The sequence below is a fragment of the Pelmatolapia mariae genome, linkage group LG9, assembly GCF_036321145.2.
Source record: "Pelmatolapia mariae isolate MD_Pm_ZW linkage group LG9, Pm_UMD_F_2, whole genome shotgun sequence".
Taxonomy (NCBI): domain Eukaryota; kingdom Metazoa; phylum Chordata; class Actinopteri; order Cichliformes; family Cichlidae; genus Pelmatolapia; species Pelmatolapia mariae.
In genome coordinates, this window is record NC_086235.1 from 22612420 (window position 1) to 22640406 (window position 27987).

The following is a 27987-nucleotide window of genomic DNA, read 5'->3' on the forward strand; positions in this document are numbered from 1 at the left end:
TCAAAACAACAACATGCCCCCATTTTACACTCGCTCCCTCCCCTCTGTCCCGCCCTCTGCCCTCCTCCCCCTGTCCTGCTCACCAGGTCAAAGGCAGGTCAGGGGTTCAACTGTAAGTTTAAGCCTGTTTTTGTTTCCGCTATGGGGGGAAAAACAGACACCTCCAGTGTAGCAGGAGACTCCCACCTCCATCTGACCTCCTGTTCACCTCCTCCAACTCCTCCTCAGCTCGTCGTCAATTCTGCTGCCACTCCACCATGCCTCACTGTCATTCTGCTGCCCCCAGTTTGTCTTCACTGACAGGAAGCTGTGCATGCGTTAAGGCTCAGTGAATGGCTGCTTAGGTAGATGACTACCAATTTGCAAATTAAAGGATCTGAGATTCTAGATCGAAACTCCAAGAGATGAGGTTCACACTGATTTATTATCAGCAACCCTAAAGTTACATATTTAGGTTTGTGTGACACTGCACAGCTTTAAAGGAGATGATTTATATATAATGTAGTTTCAACTAGGGGATAACCTTAAAGTTGAACTTTGTTGACATAATTTGCTGTTTAAAACAGGTGATAAATTATTGCAATACTCAGCATAGCACAAAATGGTAATAATTGAAATACTGTCACATTGTAAGTAAAGTATTGTAGTGTAACATCATATCATGGGGGTATTCCCACCTCTAGATTCAGCATGGTGATTGGGAAGGGGCCCACAGTGGCTGTGTTGGTTTGGGCTTTTAGTTTCAACCATTAAAAAACAAATAAAAGAAAAGTCAATTTTGTGATTGACCATCAGATGAAATTGTGTTTGTCCTCTGGGTTTACTGTGTCCACTTCCCACGTAAAGCTTTACTACATTGGGAAAACCTGAAACTGACAAAATGAACTTTGCTCACATTTTATTACTTTTGAGGACTTTTGCAGGCGGTTAACATTTCTACTTGTAAACTGTGAAATGTTACCACAAATGACCTCTGAACCTATATCTGGTAGACGTAGAGGGTCTGATAAGTCTTCTTTGTGTATCTTTACAGGCTGGGCCCATGTGGTTTGTGCCCTTTACATACCTGAGGTGGAGTTTGCTAATGTGTCAACTATGGAGCCCATAGTACTCCAGTCTGTGCCACATGAGCGCTACAATAAGGTAACAAATGTATCTATGCTCTTAGACTTTGCAAAAACAGATGTATAATGTCATACTGTGAGTAATTAAGTCCAGCCGTTTTCACACGTGCACTCTGGTTGGGATAATGTCAGGAGAACCGAGTCCAGGCATTGTCTGAAGTTGCCGTTTCTCATTTGTAGCACCCAACAGGGAATTGTCTGTGTCATACGTTTTCTCACTACTGGAAATATTCCCTTAAGTGAGGTGGAGCGCCTGGGTAGATCGTGCAGGAGGCACTTCACATGGCCCAGATCAGTCCCTGTGAAATCTCTGAATAATTACATAGACTTTATGCTGTCGCCCTGACAATGGAAAGTCCATTTAATGTCCAATCATCTGAAGTGCATGTGTGAAAATGGCTTATGTGTTTAAATTGAAATGGGTTTCCCTAACTGTATGTTTGCGTGTACAGACATGTTATATCTGTGAGGACCAGGGGAGAGAGAGTAAAGCAGCCACTGGAGCCTGTATGACCTGCAACAAACATGGCTGCAGACAGGCCTTCCATGTCACATGGTGAGACTCACTTGCATCGCATTAACCTCACTTGACAAAGACACACTTTGTTTCCTCAGCTGTTCACTCGCTTTCAAGACCTGTAGCTTTTAATGCTGACAGCACTGGGCAAAAAAAAGCATGCCAGAAAATATATATTGAGTAGCTTTAAATGTTAATATTGCCAACATGACCTTTAATGGTAGTTTGCTGTGATTGCTTGTCTTACATTAGTTTAAGAGCTGAGCGCATTTATCGACCATTATAAATGCCAATACCACTATATCTGCAAACAGCTAATATTGGCCAGTGTATCGATATGTTGGGCTCTAATGCTAACTGGCTAGCAGTAGTACTCTTTGGTAATACCACTTTGTTTTTCAAGAGGCAGTAGTGACTTACTGAAGCACTTAACTTGCCTGTCAGTCCAAAATGAAAGGATGAAGTAGTTCTGTTCTTACAGAGTGCATATTCTAATGGATATTTCACATTTACATTAGAGCAGCTGTGTAGCATTGCCACCAATGCTACTCATAGAAATCATCCAACAGCTAGCTGTGGTAATTTCCAGGAGAGGCTACACATCCTCAGTTTCCAGCAGGGTCTTTGCTGTCACAAGTCCAGGAAATGAGGTTGGGTTAAGAAGTCGAAGAAGTGATAGCAGCTGGGTTTTGCATCCATACTGTTCCTTAATGGGATGCTAACTAGCTAATAAATTGGATTACGTCCTGCAAAACATGCAGCAGGAGTTTAGAAACTGCAGAACTCCACATCTCAAAATGAGCTAATTTCATATTGTGCTGCTGGTAATGTAGCTCTGGGATGTCAAGCTTGTGTGTATTTGGATAAGTTTCTAGTTACTCACAATTATTAGTGGAGTACTGCACTGAATCTGCATTGTTTTCTCCAAGTAATTATGCACTGCTACAATCTGAGTCGTTATTCAAACACAAGTTTGTGCAATGAGGCACAATCACGATGAAAGTTGTTTCAGTATCTCTGGGTTATGTAACAGAAATGACAGTAGCCCTGTTTTAGAAAAAGGAAGTGGACCTTTTATTTTCCTCTTTTTTTTCTCTTATTTTAATAAATATTTCTTCATCTTGTCCAAGCCAATATTCCTCTTCCTCATGTACAAATCATAATTTTTTTTGTTGACTGTCTGAATCAGTACATCTCTATTTTTTTCCCCCACTGCTCTCCACCACAGTGCCCAGTTTGCAGGATTGTTATGTGAGGAACAGGGATCAGATGCAGACAATGTCAAATACTGTGGATATTGCAAATACCATCACAGCAAATTGGTAAGTGTACTCTCAGATTTTTGTCATTTTCCAGAGATAACTTGCCTATTGTGTGACTGTTTTAACAATGTGGATGAGAATGTGTTTTCCGTTCCATTAACTACGATTGGTGATAACCATGTAGACATAACACACACATCACACAATTACTGGTTTACTTTCAGCACAGTGAGAAATGCCATTCTTTTATCTCTACTTTTGTGAATTGTACATAATCTTTTCTTTGCTATTTTTCTTCTATCCCCATCTCCCCTCTCATAACTGTGTCCTTCCCCTTAATGCTTTTTTTGTCACATCTTTCTCCTCCTTTTTTTTTTCTTCCAAACTTTCAAGTTGCCCCCCTCCCTTTAGTCAGCTTCCTGCATCTTTCAAAGACTCTTCCCTCAGTCTCACTGCTTTCTTCTTTTTTCACCTTTTCCTTCCCCTCTATCTGTCTCACTCCATCTAGCGTTATCTTTTCTCCCATCGCACCCTCCACTTCCTCATCTGTTTGTCCAAAGGAAGCACTGGCTACAGTGGACTGGCTTTGCAGTTGCTGGGTGGGGCCCTTTGAGCCTGTATTTTACTGTAGGGTCAAACGGGGATAGTCATTGCTATAATAATTGTGTAATATGACTTGTTGTGTTTAATTCAGTGTAGTTTCAGTTCGTTTCCAGAGGGCATTTTCTCATTTCAGTTTAGTTTTTGTTAGTTTCAGTGTTAGTTTTAGTATTTTAATTATTATCTTTCATTATTTCACAGAGAGCATGTGTCAAAGACAAGATATAGGAAAAGAGACAGGTATAATAAAAACACAATTTCATGAAAGCAGTTCACTCAGTGTTGTAGACATCCAAAGTCTCAGTAAACATGTTCATCTGCGCTTCATCAACACTAACTACAGCCTTGATTATGACCAAAGACTGCCTAGCCCCATTTTCACAAGACAAGCAATTGTCAGTGTTACTTTTAGTAAGGAGCTACCCTTGTGTCCTTTCAGGATAGATGCTTTATTTTTAGTGGTCGGCGAAACGTAGTACTAGTGGGCAAAAACATGTTTTTACATTTTTTAGCTTGCTGAGCCTATTGAACTCTATTGCTGGCTTTTTAAATGTTACCATTTCCTTGGAGTTGACACCAAACTGATTAACACTGTATCAACAGTCTTCGTTGTTGTAATGTCAATGCAAATTTTACATACAATCGGCAGTTTGCATGTCAAAGCCGAACAACCAAAACAGTATCTTATCTAGGAGAGGTAGTCTAACCTGTCTGGGTTTGGTTGGCATAGCAACATTTGTTTCTGACTATATCAGAATTGACATATTTTAGTGTGTTTGGCCTAATAAACATTTTACTTTGTACACGGACCCAACAAGCTTCATCAGTTGTGGGTTGGGGTATGCCAAGAAAAAAGCTGCATGTAAAGACTCCTTTCCCATCAAAATGGAAAAATAAAATCCCAATAGATATTGTTGGCCTGTTACACAGAAAATCACGCAAAGGCGGGCCGCTACACACTGGCCAGCTACATGTCACCATCAAGCAGAATTTAGTGACACAAAAGACCTATGAAAGGGCATATGAAGACAAAAATGTAACATCTGGATACTCGGTGGATGTGTATCCAGAGATTACTCGTGGTGCCACCAGTTTTGCATGCACACCTCTGCATCAGCTGGGGGGAGAAAAGCAAATGTGAAAAACAGGAATGAACTATTATGATTTGTGGAACAATGGAGGGATGGAACGAGAAGGCAGGCTTTGTGGTGTCAACACAAACACGCACACACACATTTTGCAATGTTAACAAATGCCGATGGAAAGACTCATGCTGTTACATTGATCGCTTATAAATTACTTTGGATGGTGGGGCATAATGTCATTAACCTGGCACTGTATGGATGACAGGAATGTATGAGAGAGAAACATTGATGGAGAAAGCTGAATGGATTTCATGAAATGGCACTTGATGGATATTTACACCATGTTAGCTACATATTTTCAGTTGAATCGCTGAGTATCGAAATCTAATTGGAAACTTGGATTATCCAGCTTTAGTCTTGATTAAAGAGACATTTACTTCAGGTTGTGTGAATTTATTTTTTTCTGTATTTGAGGAATGTAAATGCACCTATGGGTGGGCTGCTCTTCTGAGCAGCAGGATTGGGCATTTCTGGCACACGAGTGATGGTCGCTGCAAAACTTTGTTACTAGCCTTGAACCCGGGTTTTAGTCAGAAAAGATTATTGGAGAAGTAATTTGGTGAAGAAAATGATGAGCTCTCAATTCTGCTTTAAGGTAGAGCCTTATATTGTAGAAGAGAAGAAGGTTCAATAGTTGCTTCTGAGTGTCAGTTTAACATATAATGCCTAAGGAAGCACAGGTCCTGGTTAAAGATCTGTCTTTGAGTGGTGTGGCTGTTATTTGAGGGCAGCGACAGCAATCTGGCCGAGGCTGAGATTAATAGCCAAGACTCCAAATATGTACCAGGAAGTCACTTTTATACTAGTTCGGGCAAAGAAGCTTGAAATCAACATAAATACAACGTTACTTATAGTTATGATTTTTACTATTGCCCACTAAGAAAAAACAATTCTTTTCCTACTATGGAGTAGAAATTTCTACACTTGCTTGACTTTGTTATATATGACCATGAAATTGATGACCTTAAATGTAATTGTTGAAATTTATTTTTGGCCGTATTGGCCTTTTTGGGGGTTTTGTTTTGCTTTTTTTGCCTCTGTCACTAAGCTTGCTCCTATAACTGCCATTTTTATATTTTATATGCAATGCTCATTAATGTTTTTTAATGATTTTTGAATTTTGACTTGTCCCTGAGTTCAGTCAGAATTTATTTATCTTTTTCAGTTTATTATATTTATTTTATTTTTCAATATAAGAGGTTTTTTTGGGGCCTTCTTTTGGCCTTCTGTCTGTGGACTTCATCCAGTAACTTGGAGTTCCTCTTTACCTTTTAGCGAAGGAGCAGGGGCCGGGGTAGTAGGTCTCAAAGCTTAAGTGACTCTTCCACTCAGTGTATGGATAGACCCCCAGACACGGACAAGAAGGTAAGACAGCCTTAAGATCTTACCCTCTCTATGCCTCCCACCCACGACTGTGACTCCATCAGAAACATACGCGCTCATTGTTACATGCTCACACTGTGGAGGTACAGGCAGATACACAGTATAAACTTTGAGCAGCAGTTAAAATGAATGTTGGAGAACTGCATTTATGACAAACTTGAAATGTAGTTTTATTTATTTATTTTTAGCTATTTCTATCCAGATGTCCCAGAAAATAAAAAGGCCTTGCCATATTGCGTGATTTTAATGCGTATGAGTTTGCAGAGGAATTTGTGGACAAGCAGAAGGCAAATGAAATGAAGCTTTGTGGAGGGTCATTGTAGTCATGTTGCATATTGATCTGTCGGATTGGCTGTCCTATAGGTTTGTTTTTTACATAAAAGTTGGTGTAATAAAATCAGAAAATGTTTTGTTTTCCCTTTAATATATTTCTAAAAAGAAGAAAAAACAGTTTTGTTTTTTTTTAGGTTTTTTTTTTAATACCACTGGTATGGGGGTGCTATCCCCTATACACTATTGTTGTTGTTTTTTTTAATATCTATTTATTTATTTATTTATTTATTTATTTATTTTCAAAGAGCCTAATACATATGCAGCTAAGTACACAGCTGAGCAGGTAGTGTTTTTCAAAATGATCCCATTATCTCCCCTTTTCTCTAAAAAGTCCAACATACCAAATTTGAGCTCAAAATTAAGTCTGTTGTACTATTATGTTTGTATTACTACATGATGAAAATTATTAAAACCCTAGCTACATTTTCCATTGAAAAGGATGACCGATGGCCTTGAAAGGAATGGACTTGGTATTTTTTCTTCATTTTTAATCAGTGCTTCTCTGAAGAAAAACTCATGGATTTGATTTTTTTTTTGATAGCATCTGAGCTTGACTGTAAAATGTATTTTTCTTTTTTTTTGTCATATCTAAAAACTCATCACTGTTTTCTACTATTTCTCTAAGCATGTCTTTTAGAATCACCAAATTAGTTGAAGCTGATGTCCTATTGAGTGATGAAATTGTATTTCATAGATTAGGCAGCTGGGATGGCTGAGCTCCTCTGTGTCTACCAGTGATAACAACTTTAATGAATGTGAGATTAGTGTGACTTAATAACTCACGGCTGTTAGTTGAACATGTAATCACAGGCTGTGTGAAATCTGGATTTTTCACTCAGTGTCAAGTCATCAATTCTACTTTTTGTTTGTTTGTTGTTGTTGAAGAAATGAACTTGGCGTCTTTGTCTGCAGTTGAAACAAAAAACTGTCAGTAAGATATTTAAATATTTACAGTTTAATCGCACAATAAAATTTACTTAAATATTCAGTAAACAGTTTATCTGCCCTTTTTAAAGTTGTATAGATTTTATTATCATTCCCTCTAAACTCTCCAGATCCATGTCCTGTTATGATAGTGCTTTAACAGAGGATTTATCCTTGCATCTTTGATTGTGCTTATCACCGGGAAGAGTTTAGCAGTCCACAGTGATTTATCAAAACAACGACTCCTGCTGCTTGATGGTGTCACTGTTGATGAAGGACTCATTGGATAAAACAAACAAGAACAAATGCTTAACATACTCAGACACTTAAAGCTGTTGTGTTTATGTGTGCATGACTGAAAATACTTTAGGCAAGGCCATCTCAGCCTGTCAGCTCACCACAGAATCACTATCTGACATGAATGAAAGGAGTTTAGAGGCGCTTCAGCCAGTTGAATTGTTTCACGTTTTTAATCGGGGTTATCTAACACCACTGCAAAGATGAAGAGCAGATATTGTTCCAGAATAAGAGAATAATTTTATATCCTAAAGCAGTTTTACATTGCCGGGAGAGCCTGAAGCGCACACATTTAGTTTCTGCATCAAACAAAGACTGTGAACTTTGGTTTTCTTAGATCTGGAAAAAATGATTTCACTGTCCAGTTATAACTATTAACTTAAACTGGTTCATATTTAAAGTCAGTATCAACAAAAAAGTAAATGAGTTGTGGAAATATAAGTGCCAATCCAAAAGTTATTTTTCTCTGAAGGTAAAAGCAGAAAAGGAAAGAATTTATTTTAAATATACATCATTGTGTTTAATCTTGAAACCCCCGTAAGTGTTTCAAGAATGCATATAGGAGAATTAATGAATGCATGTTAAAGAAAATCAGCTCGGTAGATTATGTTAGTGACGGTGTGCTGCAAGCACTTTTTGATGCTTTGAATTTTCACTTTTCTCCTGTTGTTGTGTTTTGTTTTATTTTGTTGTTGTTTTTTAATACAGAGGGGAAAAAAGAGAATATAGTTTAATTGTGTTAACTTGTAGCAATTTGTGGCATCAGAATTAGAATTATATGGCACATTTTATGTGTGTGTGTGTGTGTTTGGCCACGTACTACTCAGTCTCACTGCCCTGGCTTTTGTTAATACTGCCTTATTAGCATTAGAGTATCCCCCTCCTTGCTCTCTTGCACACATGCGCACATAAACACACCATCCCCATTCCTGGGTCAGAGATCAGTATGCTCAGATTTGTGAGTGTGTGTGTGTGTGTGTGTGTGTGTGTGTGTTCACATGCCTTTGTTATGTGGTTTGGAGGCTCAGATGTATACCCACCTCATGCTAGACCCTGCAGTCAGCCAAGATCCCCCACGCTGGCCGCATAGAAAAGGCCCGCAGGAAACACACACATCCATACACACACACACACAATGGCTGGTCAGAAATCCTGCAGGAAACTGCACAGGGGAATTCCTGCCAGGCCAGGCCGGATTATTTTCCCCTGTACTTCCTGTTCCTCTCTTTCAGCCCGTCTTCTCTCGCCTCTCCTCACCCCCTGCTCCCTCCCCGTTTGCCCCCAACCCCCCAAGACGATGTCCTCCGGAGGCTGTTGTGCTGAATTGTGAAGCCATAAAATATGAAACTACATCAAATTATTAACAGACAATAGTTTCTCTTCCCATAATTGGTACCGGCATTTTTTATATTAAATAAAACGATAACATGTTACATTTTAATGAATGAATGAATTAATGCGTTAATACTTGTTATGTGCGTTACAGCAAAGAAAAGTGCCAAAATGTGTGCGCCTCATAGGGCTGTTTGTTTTAAAGTAGCTGTACTGAAACAAATTGGGTAGTGAGCTTTTTATTTAAAACTGTAGTGTAGATAATCAAATTTAACATGATTAAATGTTGAATAATTACAGACTGTTGATTGGAAAACAGAAGTAATTTGAAGAAATGAAAAATGTATGTGAAATGAAGTCAGATGAATTGATAAATATTAATAATAGAGTCTGAATTTCAATACACATAGATGTAGCGAACAAGGGAATGGAGGTTTCTGTGCTTGTATTCTGCAAACTGTGAAGAGACAGAAGGAAAAGTGTTTGTCTTTAAAAGTGAATCTCTCTCTTCGGGGGCACGTGATCAGCATTCGACATAGACGGAGAGGATTTCTGCCCACTGCTGAATTGTTCATTGTTCAGGGGTTTGTTGATAAATAGATGCACTCATCATTACCCACCACCACTCATATTTACCCCACACAGTCTCAAAGCCCTCTCGGACATGTCAAATGATCAGGCTGCCAGCGGTCAGCGTTAGAGAAAGAGGGGACAGAACATGCTGAAAGGCTTTGTCTCTGCCTGTATAATCAATTGACCTGATTGATAAGAGTGTGTCAGGGTAACATTGTGCATTTGTTGTTTCCCACGCCCAGTGCTGTGGGCCGTGTGTGTGTGTGTGTGTGTGTGTGTGTGTGTGTGTGTGTGTGTGTGTGTGTTATCCGACCCTCTCGGCTCAGGCTCTGTCCATCAACACCTACCTCTGGAATGTTAATGAAAAACAAAAAGGGAATCCCAAAGAATTTACCTCTCTTTCTCTCCGTCACTCTCCCTCTTGGCATAATCGTAACATCTTTCTGTTGCGGCAGAAGCAGCGTGGATCATTTGTCTATTTTAAATCGCTACCTCTACCCCGTATTTCTGTTTGTTTTTGCACTCTTTATAGCCAGCTTGAAAGCTAAAGCACATTTCTTCAGGGTAGTTGCAAACAGCTGGTTGATAACTGGAAAAATGGCCAATGGCCAGCATCAGTTCTGATAAAATATAACTGACTTATTGAGTAATAAATGGTGGTTAATTGGTTTCCTGTAAATATGAGAGGCTGTTTTTTTTGTTCTATTTCACTTTAAACTGATCAAGTTTTTAACTGTAGGCCTGAATTTCTATAAGCCCAAATGAAGGGGCCATTATGGAAATGAGACTGGAATTATTACTTATTATTAAATATTACTAAACCCCATAAACAGTGTTTGGCCAAAAGAGCAATTTAAAAAAAACTGTTTCTCAAAAGAGCATTTCAAGTTACAAAACTCAAATGAAAAATTCAGAGGTGATCTTATGTCTGACGATATAAAGCCTTGGTAAAAAGCTGTGACATGTGATACTGAAAATGTAGGCGAATCTGTTTTTAACTACTCCAACTAATAGAAGTTAGGAAGTTAATGAAAATAGTCAGGACTGGAACCTGTTTTAAGCTTCAACACGTCTTCTGAAATACAGAAACCAGCAGAAGTCCTAACCTCATTAACGGTTAGCATTAACGGAAGCTGGCATGCGGAGATGTTGCACTGGAGCTGCAATCTACTGATTCGGCTGGCGATGTCTGTTAACTGCCACTCGCAGAGGAAGTCTGGCTAAACTGTCACAATCCGTCTCGCAATCAGTCCTCAGTGAAACCCCGGGTGGGGAAGAGAAGGGGGAGGGGCCGATTATGGTGTTTCGGTGTTGTTGTGACATCGAACATCCCGAGCATGTCGAGTCCCACGTCGTCTCTCAGGATCGCAGCGTATTTTCACCATATAGCTCCAAAAGTGTGTGTGTGAGTGTGTCCGCGAGCGCACGCACGTGAGGCTACGTCTGCTAGTACGCACGTACAGAAAAGTGTCAGGGTGCGGGGCGTGCATGTGAGGTGTAAATGCACTGGCACCCAGCCACCACCTCAAGGGTGCGAGAGAGGGGTGGCGGTGTGTGCGCAGGTTTGTGAGGGTGTAAATTGAGCTGTGATGGCCCAAGAAAAAGGATATGATTGGGTGAAGCGACAAGACCTTGCACGCATCAGCACGAGCGCAATGCTCAGCTCTTTACCACAGCATGCTAAATTGTTGTTGCCTCCTGGTCCCCTTTTATCTCTCTTCCATCACTCTCTTTGTTTTTTGTGGATCGCCAGGCTTTCATCTCAGATTGAGTCTTTGAAATGCACTGCAGCTTCTTTCTCTGCCTCTCTTCACTGAACACACATGCACGCCGACTCGGTCTCCTCCACTTAGGTGCTTACATCCCATCTCATACATTAGCTTTTCCGCGAAGCACTTTTAAAAAATGGTCTAAAATGTCCCCATAATCATTTTTTTTTCTTCTTGCCATTTTTAGTCTTTTCCTAGTGTTTCAAATATCCAAAGAACTAAGGTTCTTTTTTCTGGCATTGTCCTTATTTCTTTCCTCCATTCACTCATGTGCTGAAAACCTTCACTCATCTGTTTTCTCTTCCCTCCCCTCCAATTTCAATCAGAAACATAAGGAGCGAGACCGGCACAAACCGAAACACAAGAAAACCTCCATGGACATGTCCCCCTCCCTCATCCTTCCAAACATCATGGTCCCAGAGAAGGTGAGAGCACCCCTCACTCCTTTTGTTTTGGTGATTAGTAACATGTGATTAAATATTAGAGTCAGAGTGGCTTACCTTGATTTATCTTTGTTAAAATCTTATATCCCTAAAACATCCTGTGGCCTTGATGTATTTGCTCGTATTTTTCACTCATCTTTTTCATTTGGCCGTGTTTTTGATAATTTCCCTTCCTGTTCCGCTGTTTTGATTTTCTTGTCCTCCCTTTTTCTCCCAATATCCTTTTTTCCCCCATCATTCTCCCACCCTCCCTCCCTATTCATTTATTTATTTTTTTAACCTTCTTACAGACCTATAACAGTGGCAATTCAGGGGGAGGTGTCTCCTCTCTGCAAGCGTCTTCGCAGAAGCGATTAGATGACAGCGCAGCGCGTTTTACCAACGCCAACTTTCAGGAAGTGTCGTCTGCTCACTCTGGCAGCAGTTCCAAGGACGCCTTGGCTGCAGACAGCGTCAAGGCTGCGACTGAGGTGAAGAACAAGAAGAACAGCGGTGGAGGTCACACGGTGGGACCGAGGGGCGGCCGCAAGTCTCTCACCTCCTCAGGGAAACCCCTCCCCTCTGCTGTGGTCACCATGGCAACTTCCTCTACATCTGCCTCAGCTTCAACTGGGCCTTTCCATCAAGGTGAATTGATGGTTGCAAATGGACCTCAATATTTCTCTCCCCCCCACACACATGGCAGTTAGAAAAGTGAGAATGCAACGATAGCTCATCTGGTATTTTTACCCTGCCCACCCACAAGAAAAACTGCAAATGCATTAAAATTGCAAAGCGTTATTTGAAACCTGAATGAACTTTTGATTCTCTGGTTTTATGGGTCCACGTGTGCTGTGTCATTGACTGGATATCAGTCGGGCACCAGACTTTTGTCTCTCGCCGTGATAAGACTGTTTTGTCTCGACGTGGCCTCTGGCTCTGTAATCTGGGGCCCCGTCTGAGAAACAGCCCTGCGCACACAAACACAGGCCGACGGAACATGTGGGGAGGTCATGACGTGAAAGGAGTCACTGTTCACTCCTGTGTGCTCCTGTGTTTTGCGCTGTTACAGCCTTGAAGCCCTTGTCAGTTGTGTGTTTTTGTCTAGCAGAGAAATTGTGCATTGTGTGCGCTTTCAAGAAACTGATGCAAGGGAGGGCTGCTTGACGAGGAAGGGCTGACTGTAGAGCAGATAGAGAGCATTTGAACTGATAAAATGTCTATTTTTGTTATCTTGTTTCTGTCGCTCTCAAGATGATCGAAAGGAGTGTGTTCTGGAAACTTGTACAGCTCTAATGTGTCATGCCTCTCCTCTCTTTGTTCATTCCTTTCCCACCCGTCTTTCATCCACCCAGGCCTCTTGTTGACCAGTGCCAGCAAGACCCCCTCTGCTCCTTCCTCCTCAGACTTCCTAAGTTTCACAGATTCATCGTTGCGTCCCGGTGGTGGAACTACCTTCTCCTCCCCACCGTCTTTCAGCAGCTGCCTTGTGAAGCCAGGCTCAGAGGGTGGAGCTTCAGAGGGAACTACAACTCTCTTTGGTTCTCTTATGTCTGCAACCACAGCTTCAGCAGGTGCCACGCTTCTTTTTCTTTTAACAAAAACAATATCATTTTTGTTTAACTATTAAAAACATGTAACAATCACATTAACCAATGGGCAACACTGTTCTTTCTCATCATTGCAGTGGGTGGAAAGCTGTATGAGAATTACCACAGTCACACAGCGAGTGAGACGACAAGCCTTGTTGGGTCCACTGGCTACAAACGGCCTCAGCCCTCGAGCTCAGGACTGGGGATCAGCGGTGCAGCCGCAGGAGGAGGGGAAGATGGGGTAAAGAAGAAAAAGAAGGGCAACTGGCGAAACAGATTTGGACCCTGCTTTACCACAGACGTGAAGCCTTCTGAGCCCGCACCCTCCCTAACTCTCCCCACCACCTCCACCGCCAACACCACCTCCTCCTCCACCGCCTCGCCTTCCTCCTCTTCGTCCTCAACGCTCTCAGGTCGCCCATGCTTAGTTTCCAGCAGTGGATTAGGGGTTGGGGTAGGAGGAGGATCAGGAGGAGGAGGAGAGAGGGGGCTGGGGGTCATGGGCGTCAGCGGTGGGATTCAAAAGTCGCCGTCACTCCTCAGGAATGGGAGTCTGCAAAGCAACAGCAGCTCTACAACCACTGGGTCAGGTAAGGACGACTGAGAAATGTGACGCACGGTAACGTTTCACAACCCCTTTTAGAGTTTCGGAGACTTGAAGCCCCTCTGTCAGTTCTCATGATAGAATTAACTTTATAGTTTCGCTGTAGCTGAGCAAATAATGAAATAAATTTTGGCAACTGAAATGAGGAACCGTGCTGGTTTCATTCAAGATCTATGGGGTAGTTGTGACTTGTAAGACCCCATTGTGCTCTCCAGTTTCATTACAATGATCAAAAGGAAAGTAGTTTGTGTGAGGCATTGTTGCAACAGGTTTTCCAGCTGCTGAATGTTGCAAAGGTGTATGAATGTAACACATCTGGGCAGCATATTTTAAATATTCCCAATTAGAAATGGCCAGAGCCGGTGACACCTCCATGTTTGTGTGTTCCTGCACACACGTGGAAGTGATCTGTGTGTTTTCTTTTGTTGTTGTTGTTGTTGTTTTTTTTTTTTTTCCCCTTTCTCATCGTGTGTTCAGTTGCTTGGCAACTGTATGCTTTGGAGTTTCCCTGATGGAAATGGCTCGGCACAGCCCGCACATCCCACATCTCCCTTTTCTTCCAGAATCATCACCCTTTTGTTTCTCCCTCCTGCTCTCAGCTGCTCGCGCCTACCTGCCTTCTGCATACAGAACCAACACTCACCTGTTGATGCTGTGTGCAGCTGGAGCTCTTAGAGTGCTGACACCCATACACGTGCACGCAAAGAAAGTGGACATGGTTATTTAAATTCATGTTACAGATGAATCCACTGATTAAGCTCAAATCCGTTGCTGATCACTAGGCTGACTTCTGTGACTCTTTATCTGATATTTAGGCTATTTTTGATTTAAGCTTTTCTAAATTGCCCTTTTTTTCCCCACTAGAAGTGATCGTTTCGAGTGATTGATTAGCCCTACATCTGTTCTTGACCTGTAGCTTTAAAACTTGTAGCTGTGATGAGTATTGGACATTGCACCTCAGCACCAGATGGATTGGACTGCAGCGTTCACAGAAAGCGAAGATTCAGGAGTAATTATGTTGTTTGCAACAGAGCAATTTGCAAAATGTGAAAAATTATGAGATTCTGATCAGAAATGGGTTGCTAGGCATTGGATGGTTGGCGGTCTTGATTTGCATTGTGTGTGTAGGAGTCGTACTTTTAATGGGAATGTTGTATTCTTGTAGCTCTCTGCCTGAATCAAACCAAAATCGTAACTATTCAAAGCTTAAGTGTTTTAAAACTACAGGCACAAAGTGTCTTCACAAATGCTGATCTTCTGTTCTGCATTCAAAGGTGGGTTTACTTTATATTTTAGTTGTTTTGGTCATGAGCGGGTGAGTCAGAGAACTGGTTTTGTTTGCTTTCTGAATTTAATTTTTTGCAGCAGGGGTGGTTGAGCTTGTTTGTGATTCCACATCCCATTTTACTTTCTGGTTCTTTTTCCTTGAGCAGTGGGGGCATTTCGGACTTCAGCTGGTGAGAGAAGATAGGGCAAACAGTGGTGGTTATGTATGACTGTGCATCATACGTATGCGACTGTGAGAAATTAAATCATGTGTTCTCCTTCCTACTGTAAATATTTAGCCAGGGGTTAATGCAGGGCAGTAATGGGGAGGATCTTGGTGTTTATCTCCCCCTCCTCTGTCCTGTCTGCTGACTCCACCGTGCTGATGGATAGATAGTTAGCCTGATAAATATGTGGTGTTGGGTGGGGAGAAGCAGGGGGTTAGATTTTGGCTGGGTTAATGTTTGATGGCAGCGGGGTCACCGATGGGACGGACAAGCTCGCAGTAGTTTTGGTGTGTGGGGGAGGAGAGACGCTGGGTGAAGCAAAATTTATTCACACTGGTGAGAATGTATATGTATGTATTTAAAGAGAAGGAAAAGCAGACAAGAAAACAAAAGATATCATTTATTCTTATATTTATTAGCTAATTTATGAGATTATTTTTACCCCTAACACTTTTTTTCAAATGAATTTCCTCAGTTATCAGCAGCTTGGTCTCACCTCTGCAGAGCACATGTGAGAGGTTGTGAAAGCAAGGAAATACTCTGTGAGCAGGATTTAATTTAAATAACAAATTAAGCTTAATGTTAAAATATGAGCATGTCTATTATTAAAGTTTGCAGGTGTGTAATAAATAAAGTAACATCAGAAGAAATTATTTAAAGATTCACAAATGTCAGTATTTTAAGGCAGAGAAAAATAGATAAATAAATAAATTTAAAAAAATCAGTAAATGGAGATTGGTTTGTAATTAGTACTTTTTTGGGGGGGATATTGTGTGATATTGTGCCACATCACAAGAAACAGAGAATTTATTATAAAAAAAGGACTGCTAAATGGCTCACATTAAAGAAAAAATACAATACACACACACACACTCAAAATATATTCGATTATGTTGGCAGCATAGAGAAAGTACAGTTGATATGAAGGCAATGTCTACCAAACAACACATTTAAAAATAATATATATATATTTTTTTATGTATATCAGCATATTTCCAGGTTTTTCACTACTATACTAAACTGTAGCAAATGAGTTTCTACTGTTTAAAAAAATATAGTAGTTTAGAGACCTGAATATGCCTCTTCTTATACTTACTGTGGAAACTGTTAAATTTAGTTTGCCGTTGTTGACTCTGAAACCGACACGCCTTTATCAGTTTACCACAAACCCACGTACGTTTTCTGATGCACACACTCGTTGTGCATGTTACAGTTGCTGTCCTCGATTTGGCTCTAAATACACGTCTGTTTATCTTTGGTGGTAGAAAATTGTCAGAAAAACAAAAGGCTTTCTGTTGCCGAGACGTTTGTCTTTACATAAACATTTCCACGTTTAAACTCTGATTAAGTAACTGTCTGCAGTCTTTGGGAAAACAAGCTGCAAGGCTCCAGGAGAAAAGACACTGAATCAGATGTTAAATAACAGAATGTGATGGCATGCACTTTGTTTAATTTAATGTAATCTTTTTTTACGTTCTGAATATAGACAACACAGATTTCCTTGTGAGATAATATCAGCTCGAACTAATCAAGGTGGATGTTTTTCAAGCTTACAGGCGTAGTGAGCAGGAAGGGAAAAGGAACAGGAAAGCTGGGCGATGGAGGCTGTTGTGCTTCAGGGGCTTAACAGTATTGATCATACAAATAGGTTATAAGTTTTACAAGCTCAGGTTTATTTGTGTGTAAAGAAATATAAATATATATTTTTTTGTTCTTTGTCTTCTTTTGAAAGAATCTTGCCACGAAAAGCAGTAATTAAATCTTAAAAGGAGCAAAAATACAGGTTAAGGTTAGCAAGTCCTCGTGATGAACAGCAGCTTTGTTTTGAATGGCCCTAATACACGTTTTTCAGATTATTTATTTATTTAATTGTCAGCGCAGCCTGAGAAGTGTTAAACCTCTGGTCGATCTTGTAATCTACTTTTTGGCTAATTCCTGTGAATCAATAAATTTGGAGCAAAAAGAAAGAAAGTGTTTAGGAATTATAATAATTGTATATGTTGAAAATATAATTGGTGTGCACGAGTAATTCAGTGTACATGAATTTAGTGTACTTGTTAAATTTGCGGGAATATTTTCATTAAAATTTTATGAGTTTGGGGAAAAAACTTGGGTTTAGTTTGGTGATCTAATTCAGGAAAATAAATTAAACCCTTTTTTTTTTATTTAAAGTGAGGATCAAATATTGCATACACGCACTGTGACACATAAATGGCATTCAATTTTGGGACATTTAAATTACCCTCTGTATTATTATATTATAATGGAAATTTGAATTAAAATGAACCTTTTCCCCCCTCCTCCTGTTTCCTGCACTGTTTTTGCACCATCCCTTTGTGTGTAACCCATTTCATCAATGGCATTAGCTAAACTCTGATGAATTGTTGGTTTGGCCTCTAATCCAGCTGCTAAAAAATCTTGCAGGAGCTCATGCCCCCTGAGTCTCGGCAGCCCTGCTTTGGGTATCAATTTTTCTGGTGCATATTACAAAGCGTTATAAATAGTATGTAGGCCCATGTAGTGTGCTATCTCTCTCCCTCTCCCTCCCTCCCTCCACCCCTCCCCTCCTGGCACAAAGATCTCTTGTTCCCCCAGTGAATGCGTGCTGCCCTGAGCCATTCAGGCTTTTGTGGGCCTGAGGGGCCCCTCTCTCTCCCCCCCTCCTCTGATGGGGTCAAAGGGGGGCAGGGGCAGGGTTTATCCCTAGTTAGTGGACGAGCACAAGGGTGTGTGAGGGGCGGAAAGAGAGCGAGCAGAAAGATAAGAGAGCGCAGTGTTTTTTGTGGATGTGTTAAAATACAGGAATATGTATGCGTGGGTGAATTACAGCAGTTTATATTTTAACTATAATATATAATTGTTATTTTTAATATGCATATGGGTAAAATTGGTGTGTTTTGTTTGCAAGACAAAGAGCACAAAAGGGAAGAACACTGTTTCTTCTCTTATCCCTCATCTCAGTCCTTAAATATTTGATTTTAAGTAATTTGTGGTGTGTGTGTGTGTGTGTGTGTGTCTGTAATTATTGCAGTTGAGGTTTTTTATGACTATAAAGACACTAAACTATCTTACTGCATACAAGCCTGCATACTGAACCGTTCATTACATTTGTTGCATTTATTAATGACACATTAAATTTCTAACAGATCTGCAGCTTGTTGAAACACAAATTCTTAAATTACTGCGAACAAGTCAAACTTTAATTTCCTTATTTCTGTTTCTCTGGTGATTTTTTTTTTCCATCCATTCGCCCTGTATTTTTTTCTTTGTTTTTTTTTTAAATTAAAAAGAGTCAAATGAAGTCGATTTAAGACAGGTAACAAGAAATATATTTACACTTACTGCGCAAGTACGTGACAATTATGAAAACAAGATAATGGCGGTAAAACAATGAATAATTATTCTGAGAAAAATCCACTGTTAAAAATCTAATAATGCTTTCTAAGTCAAAATTGACTTATATAAAATAACTGCATGGTCTGCATTCAGTGTGCAAACCAAAAGAAATTGCATGTACCAAAAATCAAGGCCGGTGTAAAATTTTAAAGCAGTCTGTTATTCAGACTTTTAGACTAGACGCTAAAAGCTCACATGTTCCTAGTACAAGTACTTAATGCTATTCATGTAACCCATGACGATGTGACAGCGAATCATCATACACGGCAGCAGGGCGCAGAAATGTTGATCTCCTCTACTTTTGCTAAACTCTTTGTTTAATCATCTTAATAAACAGCTTATTTCTCCCCAGGTGTTTTCTCTGTTGCCGATGGGTCCTCATCCGGGACGGGAGCCGTCGCCATGGGCGGAGCCAACTCAGAGTTGTCACAGCAACAGCAGCCCACACCTTCTCTAGCCCCTCCCTCTCCATTCACTGCCACAGCGCCGCTAAACAGCACGGCATCAACACACGTGAGTCTGCGCTACAACCTTTCTACACTCACGTATATGGAAATACACGCTCATCAAACCCACCATGACGCACGCTCTGTCTCTCACACACACAAACACACACACACACACACGCACACACGCGCAGTCTATTCAGCACCCTCTACATCTGCCCATTCATCCACATCTTTGGCATCTTTGAGCTGAAGTGCAGATAAACTGTGGGAATACAAATAAACCAAAGCACACTAATTAAACGTCTTCCGCACCAAATCTCTCAGCACTATTGTTAATCCTCCGCACGTTAATTGTGTGTGAAATGTGTGTTTCCCGACCTTGTGCGCATTGTGTTTTCTCAGCTCAGTTATTCTGTAGCCAATGGTGAGGTTGCACCTGTAGAGGGTCGCTGTAGCTCATTCAGAGCACAAAAATAAGTCTTCTTAACATTTCAACTACAGCCTAATTAGTTTTTCCTAAGTCTAGCGAGCGAGGTCTGTGAGAAAATACTCGTTTTATTTTTATTAATGAAACTGATAGAAATCTGTTTTTTGTGACACAGAGGGAACATTGATAAATCATCTTTTTTTCCCTTTTCTTTTTGAAAGCGAGTACACATTCAAGTTCCTCTATAATGAAATACTAGACAAACCCACCAAGGCTCTGTGTTGTTATAATATGTCTGCACGTTTATGATTTTTATCATGTCACTCAATGGGGAGGATGGTGACGGGGGTGGGGGGCTTCTGGGCCAAGCTGGGAAAGCACTCATTCACAATACATTATGTGAGAAAGTGGGTCCAGAATCAAGGCTGCGTAATTAAAGGAAATCAGTCCTATCGTGAAACATTTAAGGATTTTTTTTTTTTTTGGGGGGGGGAATAATGGAATGGAAATAAAAATGGTAAATTTTTAAATGTATTTCCATTTAAACCTCATATATAAAAGCAGCAGTTAAGCACTTTGAATGAATTATCCAAGACCTTTCTCAATTTTTAGGCTTTTCTTCATTTTCACTGTGCACTGCTGGCTCATGTAACCCTGATATCCAGTTTTAAGGTTGTTGCATCCAACGTGATCAACTTCAAAGCACCTATCTCCTAGAAGGGTGCAGGGAGCCCTCTTCTTCAATCACTGACCCCAGTATCCGTCCTTTCAAAACGTCCCCAAAGTCTGCATTCTGTCTCTGTCCACCCAGCCCCATCTTTCTCCCATGTCCACTTACCACCTCTCTTTCGCTTTCTTTCTTTCTCTCACACACACACACACACACACTTTCTCTCACCCTCGACCTTCCTTCTCTCCGTCCCCGTCCATTTCTCTTCCCCCCCCTCCAGTGTCCTGTGATGTAATGACATCTGACAAGCACCACAGTAGGGATGGAAAGATAGATGGTGGGAGGGGAGGGGTTGCAGCGACTGTGTGTTTAGGGGGGTTAGCGCTCGCGCTTTGGATTCGCTGGCTCGGCCTTCATCTCACCCTGCTCCTTCTCTGTTCAGCACATATTCTAGAGGACGGGAGGCCCAGGGAAGCACAGGATATCACGCCTGTTTTCTGCATGTATAGAGGAGCTTGGGTTGCGGCTGTGTGCGAGTTTGTGTGTCTGTGAGAGCGCGAGAGAGAAATGAGAAGAGGGCTGCAGAAAGGAAGCATGAGGGCGACTTAATAGAGACGGTTTCTTTTTCCCCCCACAATTCTTTTCAAATTGTTTTAAACATGTGTGTTAGTTTGTAAAGTGTGATGCAGGCCTTTGGGCAGCAGACAAGTGAGCGCACACATTCACACACACACACACACACACTTTAAATCGAATTGGGAGTAATTACACAACTATAGAAGGATGCCAACAACAGGCTTTCCTCTCTCTGTGTGTGTGTGTGTGTGTGTGTGTGTATGACTGGGTGAATGACAGAGACCATTTGCTATTTTCAGTGTGCTAGCAGACTCTTGGCCTACTGTTATTGGCTATCAGCCCAGGACAGAGAAAGGGAGTGCGAGAGAGACTTTAATGAAAAATGAATGTAAATGAAAAATGAATGTTGATGGGAAAGGGGGCAGGATTATGGCACTGGGAGGAGGAAGAGGAGGAGGAGGACGGGGTGGGTGTAGAAAGAAATCTGAAGTCATTTCAGAGGAGGATGAAATGGTCAGAGGGAACAGGTTCCATTTTTGGAAATTAACCTTTAATAGGAACTGGAATTTGCAGGATGTTTTCCAGATTTTCTGTATTTACACCTACTGTGTGCATAAATTTCTGATATGAGATCATGGCTTTCAGGCTTTTTTGTTTTATTCCTCTGAACCTCTCCAGGAATTTAAACAAATATATCATAATCACCCCTAAAGCAGTGGGACAGAATACATAAACACACAGGAGTTTTACCGACTCTCTAAAGCCTGGATTTGTGTTTTTAGCCTTCATGTAACTGGTCTTTATGACGTATTTATTTCAGCTCAAAATCAAACAATTTTACTCAGTGAGTTTTCTGATTGGAAACAAAGCGGAGAAAGTGTAGTAAAGCAAACTACAGAGAGCATGTGGCTTACCCAAACTGTCAGTTTAAGCTGTTTTAGTTAAGTAACGATGTCTGGCTTTCACAATTTTTCCACACGTAAGCTGGACGAGAAACTACAAACTTCTTTCCAACAATGGATTTTAAATGCTCCTTTTTTTTCTCATTTACTCCTCAAAACACTCGTTTTTGTGCAATCAAAATGGTCAGCCATTTTGTCCTTCTAAATGGACCTGATTCTCCTGCTCATGCTCCACCCTCGCTGTCCTCGCTCTCTGTCGACCCCACCCTTTACTCCACAGTCCTTATTTGGGAAATGCCTTAATTGGATTAAACTCTATGCATCAGAAACACTTTGTCAGCATGTCAGCGTATTGTCGGGGTGCCGAGGCACTCTGAGCCGTGTGTGTGTGTGTGCGCCTAACAGAATAATGAGCTGTGGATTCATAATATACTCGTGGGTGTGTGTTTTAATTTTTTAATGTATTTATTTTTTATAAGTGATGGTAGATTAGGAGATGCATTGCAGACACATGCACTCTTAACCTGTTACTATAACGGTTCCACTTGATAATAAAGAAACACTGGCTGGTTTTTGTTTATTTTTTATGTATAATGCCTAAAAAACAAAATATAAAAATTTTAATAAAATGATAATAATTCTGGTAATTTATATAGTAACACCAGCAACAATATGCAGGTTTCCATATTTGAAATTTAGAGGTGCGTGTGTGTGTGTGTGTGTGTGTGTGTGTGTGTGTACACCAGTGTAAATTTTTATCATTATTTTATTTATTTATTTTTTTTGTGTATTTCAAGTCTATTTGAGCCCAGAACAGCTGTTTCTTGCTATCCTATGACATTTTATACGTTACATTTTAAAAAATATTGTAATTGTTTATAAAAATCAAAAGTGTGTGTACACCACCAATAGTGTATTTTTATCATAAAAGCCAAAAATCATCATCATGAGCCAAAAATTAAAGACTATTTTTAGCCATTTTTGTTTTAATAAATTGAATCTGATGTGTCCCAGGTTTATTCATTTATTATTCAACGTTTTAAAACGGATTTCTTGGGACACTCAGACTGTTAAAAACCTGAATCACCACATGATTGTAATGTGGGAAACTTTCTTTCTCACTCTAAAAGTTTACAGCTGGATTCTTGCAAAATTCGTGAGATTATGATCAAGAGGGAATCGGTCTTGCCAGCTTAAATTTTGCCTTTCATGCAGTCAGTTGGCACTTTTTTTCTTTTTTTTGAAGTTGCCTGCCTTTTTCCAAGCATGACTTCTCAGATGGTTCAGTGGAAAAGAACAATCATGCGGTTATCTAAAAACTGCTGGTTTAGCCATTATATTATAAAGAGTCAAATCAGAGAGAAAATGTGGCTTCTTGTGTCTCATGTGTCACTGTTTGTTTGTCTCCGTCCACAGGTGAGCGCTCTCCCAGGCTCTGTCTTCAACCTGGCCCCCCCCCACATGTTTGGCAACAGGCTGAACCCCAACTCGACCATGGCGGCGCTCATCGCACAGTCCGAAGCCTCACCAGCAGGTACAGCAGCAACACTTCATGCAGCAGTGCATGTTTGTTTGTGCGCATGTGAAAAAATAAAATGTGTGCATGAGAGAGAGAGCGACAAGGACACGGAGATAATTGATAGGTCAATGCCCCCTTGATCCCGCAAAAAAAAGGTCAAGGGTCAGTGATATTCTTAAGCCCCTCCCACTCAGTTCTGGTTAAATGGCATAGGTTTTCCACTATTTTCTCTTCTTTTTTTCTGATAAACTTTAATCAGTACGAAAGAAAAAAATAGGCTCTTTTTGAGGAAATGCTCCTCCAGGAGCTCCGGCGGTAGAGAGAAAGTCCGTTTGTGTTGTCTGTTCAGCGCAGAGGAGCTGATGAGGGAGTTACGAGAGACTTTAGTAATCAAGAGTAGCCGCTTCCTGATGCAAGACATCTGGTTGGTCAAAGAGACGAGAAGCAAGAGAAAAGAGGCGAATAAAGAGTGGAGAGGAGGAAGCAGTTCCTGCTGCCGGTCAGCAGTCATCAGAGCCAGATCCAGGCTGACCCGCAGGTCAGCTCACTAATCAGGCTGACTGACAGGGGGCCACGGGGCCGCGTGTGTGTGCGCGCATTCGTTCATGCGTGTGTCCATGTGTGTATGTGATCCAGAGACCTAAATCTGTTTACCTCACTTTGGAAGCACCTATTTTTAATGGGTGCAAATCATGCGTCTCAAGTTATTAACATCAGCACGTTTTTAGAAGTGAGTGCAGCGGTTTTTTGGTTTGTTTTTTAGAAACTATGGACAGGCTGCTAGGCAGGTTAAAAAAAACTCTAAAAAAAACAAAAAAAACAACAACAACTGTTTTCTTTTTGTAATTAAGAAAGGAAAAGATTTTATACCATATTTAATTTTGTAAGTTGTTTCAGGTGTGTGTGTGTGTGTGTGTGTGTGTGTGTGTGTGTGTGTGTGCGCGCGTGTGCTATGCTGTTGTGTAAAATTAAATGTTTCCAATTGGAAATGTGTTTAATTTGTAATTAAATTAAATGTATAATTCAATATGAAGTCATTTCTGACGTTTACACAATTTCAGATGTGAGTATTGTAAATGTTCTCCACTTTAATTTTAAGTGAAACTTAAATATAAACATAGTATGAATTAATAGGCCAGTGGTTTTTCTTTATTGATTAGCTTTTCTTTAGCATCAGTAAAATTTCTTTGTGCAAAAGGTGAAATATTCAGATATTAAACCAGCAAACAAGTATTGTGTATTTTCCCCCCCCATATTTGGAAACAGACTATTTTTGGAATATTGACAGTTGATTCATTATTAAAATAGTGGCAGATTTATTTTCACTTGATTGACCTATTGCTTCATTGAGCTGCACTAACCAGTAATGAAAATAATCATTAAGCAGCCTTAATGAACATTGATATTTCCTTACCATAACATTAAGCACACAGACGTGGAGAACACGTGTCTGCGGCTACGTAAGCATGAAGTTCTGTTTGTCGGCTAGTAAGGGTCATGTGAACGTAAACGTGCAAGGTGTGTGTGTGCGTGTGTTTGTATGCATGCAGCCTGTTTACTTTGGCAGCCGTTTCTCTTTGCTTTTGAGTGTCTGGAGGGAGGTGCCAGGGACGAAAAGGGTTACGACAGAAAAAAGGACTTGAAAAAGAAGAGAGCGAGGGACTGGAGTGGTGACCTGGTGGGGGTAAAAGCTGGGATTGACTGTCTTAAGTAGAGGGGAGTTTGTGTGAGTGTGTAAATGCAAAAGTCTGTGTGCATGTGTGATTCATTACTCTCACTGAGGAAAATGAAAAGAAGCGTCTGGCCAGGGGCCCAGAGGGAGGAGAGACAGAGACTCTCACAGAAGGTAGAGAGGGAAGCACATGCAATTTGAATGAAGGCTTGTGTTTGAAAGAGATACAGAGAGAGAGAGAGAGTTTTGTAGATTGCAGAGCCCACAGTATTGCAGCGCATGTAGCCTGGGTCAGAGGGAAAACAGAAAAACTTGAAAAGGATCCTCTGTCTTCACTTCTTTTTATCATCCCGTACCCTTGAAAAAATATACTCCAGAGTGGATAAATCCAGGAACAACGGCAATTTGCTTTAGTGTGGTAGAGGACAATTATGCTTTTGAAAAATAATGTTGTACGCCTGGGGTGAAATTCCAGTGTGTCTCGGGTCATGCAGACTGCCACTCCTGTATGTATTTCCAAAATTAACCAGCGTTTTAACTTTAAAAACTCCACAAACCATCACATATTTTCTTTTATGACTAAAGTGTTTTTAAAAATTCCAATTAAAGAAATCCAAATATAGTTAATTGGGAGTGATTGTGCTGTGTAACTGCTCTGCAGCGCGATGAAGATCCACCCTACTTAACTATGTTTTACAGCTGGGGTCAAGACAAATCTGTCATTTCCTGCAGCAGAAACATGTCTTGAGCTCAAAACTGCTTTTATAACAAATTGTCAAACTTTAGCAAATGTCCTGATGTGTGATTTTTAAGCCATTAAAGAAGGCTCAGAGTCTCCGGTCTGGATCAGTCTGTGAAGCTCCCTATAAGACATTTGAATGATCAATTTTTAAGCATTACAACACTATGCAAAATGTATTTACAAGCTATTGTTAAATGACTCATTTTCTCTGCCAGGAAACAGAAATAAACGACTAAACGCTGAGTCTGGCTGTATTAAAACGCAGGTGATCACAAAGAGCCCGAGGATAGAAAACAAAGCAGGAAAGCCGGGTTGTTACGGATGTCTGGGATGTTTGGCAGTCTGTATTGTTTGCTTGCCTAAATAAATGAAGAAGCGTGTTTTTTATTCTTGTTTTTTTCTTGACTGGTGGCTTAAAAAAATAACCTGAAAACCGTATTGTGAGTGCACTTTCACATTCAACTTCAGCTGGCTCAGTGTGGATATTTTTATTTTTATTTCATCATATATTGTGCAAAGCAGTTAGTCTAAGATCCATTCCTATATTACAAATAATGACTGAACAGGCTCATGCTGAAATGCTTATGTTTAATCCTGGTCTGTATTCTGATCATTAAAAGTACCCTAACTTCCAAGTAGGAAACTAAAATAAAATTAACGAACAGATAAACGGCTTTATTCTCACATCTAACCCTCCAAAATTTGTAGAGCATTCATTTAAAGACCACAAATGAATTCCACATTTTTATGCTCATGTCAACATTATTCCATAATTTCATCCTAACAACAGAAAAACATCTTCTGTCCGTGTTCTCGTCCAATTGATTTTTTTTTTTCTGTGTGTGTGTGTGTGTGTGTGTGTGTGTGTGTGCGCAGATCAGGAGGCGGGAGACGGCAGCAGCAGCGGCGGTTGTGTCGGAGCTCAGGGCTTCTCCATAAGAGCTTCTCCCAAGACCACCCCGCGGTGAGTGCACACACACACACAGATACCCTCCCCAGCACTCCCTCACCATTTACATTCCTCACTGGTCCCCCTCCTTCACCCATCCCCCCCTCCCCCTTTCTGCTTTTCCCTTTGCTGGCCCCCTCATCTCCCCTCTCTTCCTCTCACTCCTCAAACACACACATGCACACTCTCTCTTTCGCTCTTGCCCCTACAGGCAATTCTTGCTCTCTCAGCCATCGATAACTTGTGTTTTTGAAGGTGGTAACCATCCTTCAAGTCCAGTTAGATGTTTTTTTTCCTGTCTTCTTGTGTTTAAGGACAGTGTGATGAGTTATTGTATCTCCTCCATTTTGGAATGTTTGAATGGATCATTCAGGATCACGGGAAAATTGATCATACAGATAAACTTTTTGTTTGTTTGTTTCCGCTACTGTCTGTGGAATGGGTGATTTCACTTGATAAGGTTGGTTATATATGGTTTTATTTTTTATTTTTAAATCTAAATTTTTGGTCTTAAATTTAAGATAAATGACATATAACTGCAAAAGGAAACACTGTAGCAAAATGAGGCAACTTTAAGACTGTTTAAGCTTCTTTAAAGTTTCATGTGCGAGTAGTAAGTTAAGTCATATTTTTACATTCCACAATAGGGGAAAATAAAATGCCGTTTGCACACCTACGGCTCAGTCATCTCTCCCGGTGTCCTTTATTTCCCCTTTTCCCCTCTCCTCCTCTCCTCAGGCTCAACAGCTTGTCTCAGTGCACACTGAGATTTATCGCATCAAGACAGTGCACTTCCCTCTCTCTGTCTGTCTCCCCCTGTTGCATGTCTTCTTTCTTCCTCTCTCTCTCCTAGTCTTTTTCTAGCTCTCGCGCGCAGACAGAAAGCCTGGCCCCTTTTCATTAGGGGCCACTGTAACAACAAATTGATGTAGTTTTATAGCCAGCAGTGTCTATGTTTGTCTGACGTTTATGTTAGGTCGTTAATCTCCCTATTGACCTCTCTATCTCTCCTTTTCTATCAATGCACTCTCTCTCTCTCTTTCCCTACATTCAGCTCTCCGATTGGTGGCCTGCAGATCCGCTATGACTCTTCGGGGTCGTTGCCGGGGCCGGGGCAGGGGTTGCTAGGGGCGGGAGGAGGCGGGGAGACGTTGCCCCCAGTGGCCACCAGCATTGAGCAGCTCCTGGAGAGGCAGTGGAACGAAGGGCAGAGCTTCCTGCTGCAGCAGGGAGCGCAAGGAGACGGTGAGAAGATGCAAGCACCAAGCATCATTAAAAATACAAGATTACCTAAAAGAATCATCCAATTTGAGAC

The 27987-nt window shown here is 40.8% G+C and overlaps 1 protein-coding gene across 3 annotated transcripts in view; it reads left to right on the forward strand.

The window, feature by feature from the left end:
* mllt10 (MLLT10 histone lysine methyltransferase DOT1L cofactor) overlaps positions 1–27987 on the forward strand; it is a 45843-nt gene that overhangs the window by 12538 nt on the left and 5318 nt on the right. For 2 of the 3 annotated variants that reach the window (XM_063483802.1, XM_063483801.1), the window contains exons 4-14: positions 1034–1143; positions 1577–1680; positions 2870–2963; positions 11586–11684; positions 11993–12329; positions 13037–13255; positions 13369–13863; positions 19119–19279; positions 23207–23324; positions 26600–26687; positions 27727–27917. In XM_063483802.1, coding sequence (XP_063339872.1) covers positions 1034–1143; positions 1577–1680; positions 2870–2963; positions 11586–11684; positions 11993–12329; positions 13037–13255; positions 13369–13863; positions 19119–19279; positions 23207–23324; positions 26600–26687; positions 27727–27917 — 2016 coding nt within the window. Of the gene's footprint in view, positions 1–1033; positions 1144–1576; positions 1681–2869; positions 2964–5928; positions 6014–11585; positions 11685–11992; positions 12330–13036; positions 13256–13368; positions 13864–19118; positions 19280–23206; positions 23325–26599; positions 26688–27726; positions 27918–27987 lie in introns of those variants that run through there. The other variant, XM_065471657.1, reaches the window with a different exon arrangement.